Source organism: Ranitomeya variabilis, chromosome 1 (genome assembly GCF_051348905.1).
Source record: "Ranitomeya variabilis isolate aRanVar5 chromosome 1, aRanVar5.hap1, whole genome shotgun sequence".
NCBI classification, from domain to species: Eukaryota; Metazoa; Chordata; class Amphibia; order Anura; family Dendrobatidae; genus Ranitomeya; species Ranitomeya variabilis.
The window spans coordinates 649,637,611-649,648,559 of NC_135232.1; the positions used below are offsets into that span (position 1 = coordinate 649,637,611).

The 10,949-nt window shown below is 40.6% G+C and overlaps 1 protein-coding gene across 1 annotated transcript; it reads left to right on the plus strand.

Moving 5' to 3' along the window:
- The first annotated feature begins 369 nt into the window (after positions 1–369).
- On the plus strand, positions 370–4,567 carry GPX2 (glutathione peroxidase 2). Its single transcript, XM_077294528.1, has 2 exons — positions 370–601; positions 3,324–4,567. The coding sequence occupies exons 1-2, from the start codon at positions 380–382 to the stop codon at positions 3,672–3,674; spliced, it is 573 nt and encodes a 190-aa protein (XP_077150643.1). The 5' UTR covers positions 370–379; the 3' UTR covers positions 3,675–4,567.
- The last annotated feature ends 6,382 nt before the right edge of the window (positions 4,568–10,949 follow it).

Genomic DNA, 10,949 nt, shown 5'->3' on the forward strand with positions numbered 1-10,949 from the left:
ACGCCTCTGCTGCAATCAGATCCTACTTGTGGGGATATGTCCACAATTTATTCCCAGCAAAGTAGTGTTCATTTAAAAATTCTTTTTTTGCATTTTTTTTTTTTATCATTCCATGTTCTAACCAGACATGACTTTTCCAATGAGCACAAAACCACTAACCAAATCTTTGCATCTTTTATGAAGGGCAGTCATAGACTGAACAGCTACAATGGCTTTACTTTTCAGACAAGCTGGTAGTATCAGTATCACTCCCATATCTTCTTTCTGTAAAGTATACCTTTCCGATACACATCAGTTACATCTGGTCACAAGATCTTCCAATAAAAGGCGCCGGAGCAGTCATCTGTACATAGTCCTTGCCTGGCTTGGTGTAGACACCATGGCTTACATAGCTAAATCCTTTTACGACTTGTATGCTACAAACCTTGATGGGGATAAGGTAGATTTTAACCTTTTTAGGGGAAGGGTAGTTTTAATAGAAAACGTTGCTTCCCTTTGAGATACCACCACCAAGGATTACACCCAGCTAAATGAGCTACAATGCAAGTATCCACGTCGATTTGTGGTGCTGGGGTTTCCTTGCAATCAGTTTGGCTACCAAGTAAGTGACTCTAAAAATATACCGTAAATGTGTTTTGTGCCATCATATCACTCACCAAGCATACAGATACAGCAATGATGCAGTTTCCACTCGGTGGGACTGAAACCATAGAAACCTGTTAGCGTAGGACCTGAGAATAAGGATATTGAACCAGCATTGCTTTGGAAAAAATGGAAATATTTGTGACTGACATGAATGTTACGTGTTTGTACAAGATTTTAGCAAATTCTGTTATTATTACTGATGACCTTGTAATGATGTTTGCTTCCATGGGTTGAAAGTCACATGAGTTTCCTACAATTTTTTCCAGTCTAGAAAATTCTCTGAGCGATGAATTTACAAGCAGCAATCATCTCTTAGGCTGATTTCACATTTGCGGTTGTGTCCGCAGCGTTCCTGACGCATACATCCGCATGCGTCTTGATTTCATATCTTTTACATTTTAAACGCAGGTGCATGCGTTAGCATGCGTTCGCTTACGCATGCGTATTTTGATGGTGTGCGGAGGGGCGCGGCTAACACCATGTTAGAATTTTTGTGGCGGCAAATTTCCGCCGTCATACGCATGCGGACGCTTGCGGAAGGAGGGCGTCAAATAAACGCATTACAGTCTATGGGAACGCAAGGACATGTGTTTACACAAGGGTCTGTATACAGAAATCCCATGAGGCTCGCCCATTGGGCGTGGCTTTTGTCAAGGAAATTCTCCTGGAAATTTGTTTTACTATCAAACGCATGCGCATAAAAAACGTGAACGCATGCAAACGTTGCGTCTTTTATCCATCATGCGTAAGTTGATGCAGATAAAAAAACGCAGCATTATGCGCTTGCATGCGTTTTTCCATGCGTTTGCGGTTGAGACACTGCGGACTCAACCGCAAATGTGAACCTAGCCTTAGGCTCTGTTCACATCTGCATTTACTATATTTTTTGTTCTACTCCGACATAGAAGCAGAAACTGTGACACTGAAGAGGGGATCCAGGACTGTGATACTGATAAGCAGTCCTAAAGATAGGTCATCAATATCAGATCAGTGAAGGTCTGACTCCCAGTACCCACACCAATATGGCATTGTCACTTCGGGTGGTGGCTGGATATAAACAGTGGATGGAGTCAGAACAGCGAATCCAGTACACTTGTCAATGGCTGTTCCCAGTAACTACAGATTAGCTCCTATTGAAGTGAATTTGATCTGAGCTGCAGTAATGAGGAACAGCCACTGGTCGCACTGTTCTGGCGCTGTCCATTGTTTACATCCGGCCACCATCAGAACTTATAATAGCAGATCGTTGGGGGTACCGGGTGTCAAACCCCCCACTGATCTGATATTGATGACCTATTATGAATATCAGAAGAAGAAAACACGGCACTCAATACAAAAAAGTTTTTTTGTAGGTGCTCAAGTAGGGTCTCCAACCCATAGAACAATAATAGAAAAAACTTGGCACTCAGTAGTGAAAATTATTTTGCTTCTTTTTATTATTAATGCATCCAGACAAAATTAACGAATAAACGTTTCACGGTCCGGCAAAGGACCTCAATCAGACAATTCTTTAGTGTGAACTGGATGTAGAAGGAAGCGTGGCAACGTGCCGTGCAGCAGGAGGGACGCTGCTGCTTCCTCCTCACTGATCTGGACACAGCGCTTTGCCTCTGCAACTGATGTTGCCACATGCCCCGGCGCTTTATCCTCCCTGTGTGATTGGTGTTCCATATCTCAGATCATACCTATTGCAGCAGATTATACCTATTGCAGCAGGCTGTTATATAATCTGTGGACGCTCCTTATACCTTCTTAGATTGCTTCTACATCCAGTTCACACTAAAGAATTGTCTGATGAAGGTCCTTTGCCGGACCGAAAACATTTATTCGTTAATTTTGTCTGGATGAATCAATAATAAAAAGAAGCAAAATAATTTTCCTCACTACTGAGTGCCAAGTTTTTTCTATTATTATTACTATTATCAATATCACTATCTCAGAAACACATTTAAAGAGGTTATCCGGGGCTTTTTTATTTGGGCCTAAGAACACGCACGTAGTTGTTAACTACCTGCCTGTTGTGGCCGTCGTCCATCTCTGCCAGCACAAAGAGTAGTCACCGACAGCTCCTGCAGCTTCCACTGACATCAGGTCAATAGAGCAGCTTCTTCTCTTTCACTCTGCTCTGTTGACAGGGTGTCACTGCCGATATCATGCTGATTGATAGCCATCTCCCTGCTACCTAACTGTGGGGAACCGACTGTTAATTAGCATTATGTCAGCAGTTGAATCCCGTCGATAGAGCATAGAGAAAGACCTGCTCTGTTGACGTGGAGCAGCTGAATCACCTGCAGGAGCCGCCGCAGAATATAACAGGCAGGTAGTTACTATCTAGTTAGCAATTACCTGACTGTTAGTTTTTTGGTTCATAGTAAAAAAAATAATTTAATCCTGGTAGTGGCAAATTCTCAATATGCCGCACTGCAGTGGTGCCCAACCTACACTATTGCGTTCCATCTGGTTTTGTTCCATTAATGTACTGAAAAAAATAGAGCACCATGCATGCTCCCCACATCCCAGACATCATCCCTGTAATGGGATAGAATTGCACATTTGCAGATATGACCACTGCGGCCATAACCATGGACAATAACTGCTAAGCAACAACGAGGACCTTGGGTGAAAAAAGACAGATTTTTTTTTCCCCTTATCTATAATTTTCTATTGTTTATTTTTAGGAAAATTGTAAAAATGAAGAGATTCTAAATTCCCTGAAACATGTCAGACCTGGCAATGGCTTTGAACCCGGTTTCACATTGTTCCAAAAATGTGAGGTCAATGGAAAAGGTACTCATCCGGTCTTCGCTTACTTGAAGGACAAACTTCCATCGCCAGACGATGAACCAGCTGGCCTGATCGCTGACCCCAGATATATAGTATGGAGTCCTGTACACCGATCCGACCTGTCCTGGAACTTTGAAAAGTTTCTAATTGGTCCAGAAGGAGAACCGTTCAAGCGCTACAGTAAAAGCTTTCCTACCATAAACATAGAACCTGACATCCAGAGACTTCTAAAGCTTGCCAAATAATGTCACCCATAGCATATATCAGCATCATGAAGAATGATTTCACTATTTGCTATGTGTTTCAGAATTTGAATTAGGAGTGAACTTCAAAATACATCAAGTATGGTAATATTTATTAAAGTTTAAGCAGAACATATGCACACTTTACAGGGGCTGTCCAGGCTTGAGCATGCGGTGCATGCACTGTGAGGATTCAAAGTCTGCACTTACAGAGTGACTGCCAACTTTTATCCAAGCCCTTTATGCCAGCCATTCACTTTAGATGTCAGTTGTCAGGCTGAATGATTCTTTTGCCAATTGTACAGCTGACAGCAATCTCGGCAGACTTTCCCATACATAGGAACGCTCTATGAGAAAGCTGCCAACTGACACGTCCGCCGGCGGCTTATCTCTGAAAGAACAATGCGATCGGCAGTCTGAAATCAGACATGCTTGATCAACATATTCTCCGAACATCACTTAGCCAGCACCGCCATACACATTAGACTGTTGGCCGAACCCGTTTATATTAGCGTGTTCGGCTGATATTAGTTTAATGTGTATGGGGGTCTTTACTTTTCTGCACTACTGCATGTACGTAATATGGGACTCTGCCTGTTGGAGTAGCTAAAAATATTGATAAGCAAGAAGTGGAGGAGTCTACCCACATGGATAGATTGTGAACTTAAAGGGAACCGGTACATTGTACAAAAATGTGGATGTAATCACTCCCAGACACATTGATTGACAGCTCCCTCTGCAGCACATCTGTACTATGTTTTTTTTACTTCTAAAATGCGACAAGTGCTCAAATGTTAGACTTGTACTAGATGACTGTATTCCTTTAAACACTGTGGAAGAGTACAAGAGTGTTGTACAGGGCTGCGTTTGAATACTGTTGTAATCTACCCATAATAAACAAATTCAACAGTATTTCTCTGTGTTTTGGTTCTTTACTATCCATAAAGTATATTGCTACATTCGAAACAGAAATAAGACAGAAGAAGAATCAAAGCTTTTGAAATATGGTGCTGGAGAACGACGTTATCAATGCCATAGATGGCAAGAAGAACAAATAAATCAATTTTGGATCAAATCAAGCCAGACATATAACTCGAAGCAGGGATCACCGACTTGCCTTCTTTGGACACATCATATGAAGAGCAAAGTCACTGGACAAAGACATCATGGTCGGAAGAATAAAATCAACAAGGCGAAAAGAAAGACCAGCAATCCGATGGCTTGATACAATCCAGATAACTAAATACACCACCAAAAAATTATTTTGTAGCTGAATGTTGCATATGTGAATATTCACTATACAAGTACCACATCCTACTAATAAACATGAATAAACACAAACTGAGAAATATTATTGGATAAAAATATAATGTTATTAGTACATCAAGATAAAAATTACTTAAAAAATATGTATAAATGGGAGAGGACTACACACAAAGGGAACTTCACAGTGAAATGTATAGAGAACTCCTTGAGAAAGCCACCTGGAGAAACGTACATTGAAGTTCTGGGGTTTTCCTATCCTGTGTTATTCTGTTCTTAAAAGATATGTCTGTTTGCTTAATATTTGCTTATTTTCTTATATACTAATAACTAGTGTTGAGCGAATGTGCTGGGCTAAGGAGTTATCTGAGCATGCTCGGGTGCTTACAGCGTCTTCGACGTGCTCGAATACTATGCTCGAGTCACCACAGCTGCATGTCTCACGGCTGGTCGACAGCCTCAACACATGCAGAGATTGCCTGTTTGTTACGCGATCCCTGCATGTATCAAAGAAAAAGGGGGGTAGCGGGCACCGCACAAATATGCAAACCAGGGATCAACTATATGCATATATTAAGATGCAGACAAAAACAAGAGAAAGATATGCATAACAATGGGATCAACCATGACTAATAAACTTCATTACATGTATCAATACAAAAGGCACAAGAAAACACAATTTAAAAACATTTAAAAGCCCACATAGCAAACCAAACCAAAAACAGTCCTCCCCAGGTGATAAAGATTCATTTATAGCACTTCATAGCATGCACATGACCTAGTAATGGGTATAGGTATAGAACATATTAATATCCCTGGTCAGGTGTAAAATAACACTTACAGACCCTAATGGCATACAGTTCCAATATACTGCCAGCTAGATCGGTGGATACCAAACAATAATAGATACTAGGTTCTAAAGAGAATACACATGTCCACCACAGTTGCTATTTAATATTATATGGATAGAAAAACATATCCATGAAGCCACTGAATATCCTAGAGGTCTATACCTGTAAGGCTACTTTCACATTTCCGTTTATCTTGCACCGTCACAATGCATCGTTTTGTGAAAAAACGCATCCTGCAAAGTTGCCCGCAGGATGCGTTTTTTTCACATAGACTTGTATTACCGACGCATTGCGATGTATGGACACATGTTCCATACGTCGTGCACTGGATGCGTCGGTATTTGGCGGGCCGTCGTTGCGGAAAAACGTACAAGGGAACGTTTTTTCGTACGTCCTCTCCTGCATTTTTTAATGCGCGTGCTCGGCCGGAACTCCACCCCCTCCTCCCTGGGACTTTACAATGAGCAGCGGACGCGTTGAAACACTGCGTCCGCTGCTCACGTCACTCAAAATTTCATAAGCTTCCGTCGGTACGTCGCGCCGACGCCTGGTGACGGGCCGACTACCAACGGAAGTGTGAAAGAAGCCTTACCTGTAAGAAGATCTTTATCTGAAGAAGAAATAGCCCAGAAAATCCAGGTGGTCATGAGGCAATGGAATGGTAAAATACTAAGTACAGCACATATATATTATATTTTCCCTGATGAAGATGCTCTTGTAGCATCAATATGCGTGGGGACATAGGCTCCCCATTATATAGGTCATGTGCATGCTATAAAGTGCTATAAATGAATCTTTATCACCTGGGCAGGACTGAGTTTGATTTGGTTTGCCATGTGGGCTTTTAAATGTTTTTAAATTACGGTATGTGTTTTCTTGTGCCTTTTGTATTGATACATGTAATAAAGTTTACTAGTCATGGTTGATCTCACTGTTATGCATATCTTTTTCTTGTTCTTGTCTGCGATCCCTGCATGTGTTGCGGCTGTCAAACAGCCACGAGATATGCAGCCGTGGTGGCTCGAACATAGTAATCAAGCACGTCGAAGATGCTCTGTTAGCACCCAAGCATGCTCGGTTAACACCTTATCAGGACATGTTCGCTCATCACTACTAATAACATATCAATCCACTTGGAATCTTTCTCTATAGATGTATATTTATTGACCCTACTGCTATATCTATATACAGACCTATAATTTTGTTTAACCCCTTAAGCCCCGAGGGTGGTTTGCACGTCAATGACCGGTCCAATTTTTACAATTCTGACCACTGTCCCTTTATGAGGTTATAACTCTGGAACGCTTCAACGGATCTTGGTGATTCTGACACTGTTTTCTCATGACATATTGTACTTCATGATAGTGGTAACATTTCTTCGATATAACTTGCGTTTATTTGTGAAAAAAAACGGAAATTTGGCGAAAATTTTGAAAATTTCGCAATTTTCCAACTTTGAATTTTTATGCCCTTAAATCACAGAGACATGTCACACAAAATACTTAATAAGTAACATTTTCCACATGTCTATTTTACATCAGCACAATTTTGGAACCAAATTTTTTTTTTGTTAGGGAGTTATAAGGGTTAAAAGTTGACCAGCAATTTCTCATTTTTACAACACCATTTTTTTTTAGGGACCACATCTCATTTGAAGTCATTTTGAGGGGTCTATATGATAGAAAATACCCAAGTGTGACACCATTCTAAAAACTGCACCCCTCAAGGTGCTCAAAACCACATTCAAGAAGTTTATTAACCCTTCAGGTGTTTCACAGGAATTTTTGGAATGTTTAAATAAAAATGAACATTTAACTTTTTTTCACACAAAATTTATTTCAGCTCCAATTTGTTTTATTTTACCAAGGGTAACAGGAGAAAATGGACCCCAAAAGTTGTTGTACAATTTGTCCTGAGTACACTGATACGCCATATGTGGGGGTAAACCACTGTTTGGGCGCATGGCAGAGCTCGGAAGGGAAGGAGCACCATTTGACTTTTCAATGAAAAATTGACTGGAATTGAGATGGGATGCCATGTTGCGCTGGAGAGCCCCCGATGTGCCTAAACATTGAAACCCCCCCACAAGTGACACCATTTTGGAAAGTAGACCCCTTAAGGAACTTATCTAGATGTATGGTGAGCACTTTGACCCAACAAGTGCTTCACAGAAGTTTATAATGCAGAGCCGTAAAAATAAAAAATCATATTTTTTCACAAAAATGATCTTTTCACCCCCAATTTTTTATTTTCCCAAGGGTAAGAGAAGAAATTGGACCCCAAAAGTTGTTGTGCAATTTGTCCTGAGTACGCCGATACCCCATATGTGGGGGTAAACCACTGTTTGGGCGCATGGTAAAGCTCGGAAGGGAAGGAGCGCCGTTTGACTTTTCAATGCACAATTGACTGGAATTGAGATGGGACGCCATGTTGCGTTTGGAGAACCCCTGATGTGCCTAAACAATGAAACCCCCCACAAGTGACACCATTTTGGAAAGTAGACTTCTTAAGAACCTTATCTAGATGTGTGATGAGCACTTTGACCCACCAAGTGCTTCACAGAAGTTTATAATGCAGAGCCGTAAAAATAAAAAATCATATTTTTTCACAAAAATGATCTTTTCACCCCCAATTTTTTATTTTCCCAAGGGTAAGAGAAGAAATTGGACCCCAAAAGTTGTTGTGCAATTTGTCCCGAGTACGCTGATACCCCATATGTTGGGGTAAACCCCTGTTTGGGCGCACGGGAGAGCTCGGAAGGGAAGGAGCACTGTTTTACTTTTTCAACGCAGAATTGGCTGGAATTGAGATCGGACGCCATGTCGTGTTTGGAGAGCCCCTGATGTGCCTAAACAGTGGAAACTCCCCAATTCTAACTGAAACCCTAATCCAAACACGCCCCTAACCCTAATCTCAACGGTAACCCTAACCACACCCCTAACTCTAATCCCAACCCTAATCCCAACTGTAAATGTAATCCAAACCCTAACCCTAACTTTAGCCCCAACCCTAACCCTAGCTTTAGCCCTAACCCTAACTTTAGCCCCAACCCTAACCCTAGCTCTAACCCTAGCCCTAACCCTAGCCCTAACGGGAAAATGGAAATAAATAAAAAATTTTAATTTTATTATTTTTCCCTAACTAAGAGGGTGATGAATGGGGGTTTGATTTACTTTTATAGCGTTTTTTATAGCGGATTTTTATGATTGGCAGCTGTCACACACTAAAAGACGCTTTTTATAGCAAAAAAGTTTTTGCGTCTCGACATTTTGAGACCTATAATTTTTCCATATTTTGGTCCACAGAGTCATGTGAGGTCTTGTTTTTTGCGGGACGAGTTGACGTTTTTATTGGTAACATTTTCGGGCACGTGACACTTTTTGATCGCTTTTTATTCCGATTTTTGTGAGGCAGAATGACCAAAAACCAGCTATTCATGAATTTCTTTTGGGGGGGCGTTTATACCGTTCCACGTTTGGTAAAATTGATAAAGCAGTTTTATTCTTTGGGTCAGTACGATTACAGCGATACCTCATTTATATAATTTTTTTATGTTTTGCCGCTTTTATACGATAAAAACTATTTTAGAGAAAAAATAATTATTTTGGCATCGCTTTATTCTGAGGACTATAACTTTTATATTTTTTCGCTGATGATGCTGTATGGCGGCTCGTTTTTTGCGGGACAAGATGACATTTTCAGCGGTACCATGGTTATTTATATCCATCTTTTTGATCACGTGTTATTCCACTTTTTATTCGGCAGTATGATAATAAAGCGTTGTTTTTTGCCTCTTTTTTTTTTTTTTTTTACTGTGTCCACTGAAGGGGTTAACTAGTGGGACAGTTTTATAGGTCGGGTCATTACGGACGCGGCGATACTAAATATGTGTACTTTTATTGTTTTTTTTAATTTAGATAAATGTATTTATGGGAATAATATATATATTTTTTCTTTATTTAGGAATTTATTTTATTTTTTTTTACACATGTGGAAATTTTTTTTTTTACTTTTTTACTTTGTCCCAGGGGGGGACATCACAGATCGCTGATCTGACAGTTTGCACAGCACTCTGTCAGATCAGCGATCTGACTTACAGCGCTGCAGGCTTACCAGCGCCTGCTCAGAGCAGGCGCTTGGTGAGCCACCTCCCTGCAGGACCCGAATGCAGTCCTGCGGCCATTTTGGATCCGGGGCCTTCAGGGAGAGGAGGTAAGAGACGCTCGGAGCAACGCAATCACATCGTGTTGCTCCGAGGGTCTCAGGGAAGCCCGCAGGGAGCCCCCTCCCTGCGCGATGCTTCACCTATACCGCCGGAACACTGAGATCATGTTTGATCGTGGTGTGCCGGGGGTTAATGTGCTGGGGGCGGTCCGTGACCGCTCCTGGCACATAGTGCCGGATGTCAGCTGCGATAGTCAGCTGACACGCGGCCGATCGCATACGACGTACTATCCCGTCACTGGGAATTAAGTCCCAGGTCACCTTGACGGGATAGTACGTCATATGGGATTAAGGGGTTAATATTTTATTATACCCACTCTCTATACTTTTCAGTTTGAAATTCCCTGTGTGTGTGGCCTCTCCCCTCTATAAGAATTTAAGTGATTTTTATCTTTAATCAAATAATATTTCTTAGCTTGTGTTTATTCACATTTATTAGTAGGATGTACAATCCAGATAATTGCGGACAATACCATGGTGGACCTATCTAGGCCTGAACAAGATCGATCTTCCTACTGAACGTTCATGTTTCAAGTCGCCTGCTGGTTTATTAGGCACAGCATAAACCATTGCAAGATTCAACAAAATTAACATGGCCTTTCTGACATATCGGCAAGACAAAAGATAAATTATAGCACAGTCCCAAAATATCTATGGGTTTCACCTACTCAGGTTCCAGCATACTTCAGCTAACAGGATGGAGCTACCACCTAGATAGATATATATATATATATATTATATATATATATATATATATATATATATATATATATATATATATATATATATATATATATATCTATCTATGTATATATATATATATATATATATATATATATATATATATATATATATATATATATACTGTAGATATATATATATGTATACAGGCAGCATTCCGCCTGGTTGCTAGTCAATCCCCACATGTATTCAAGCTGTC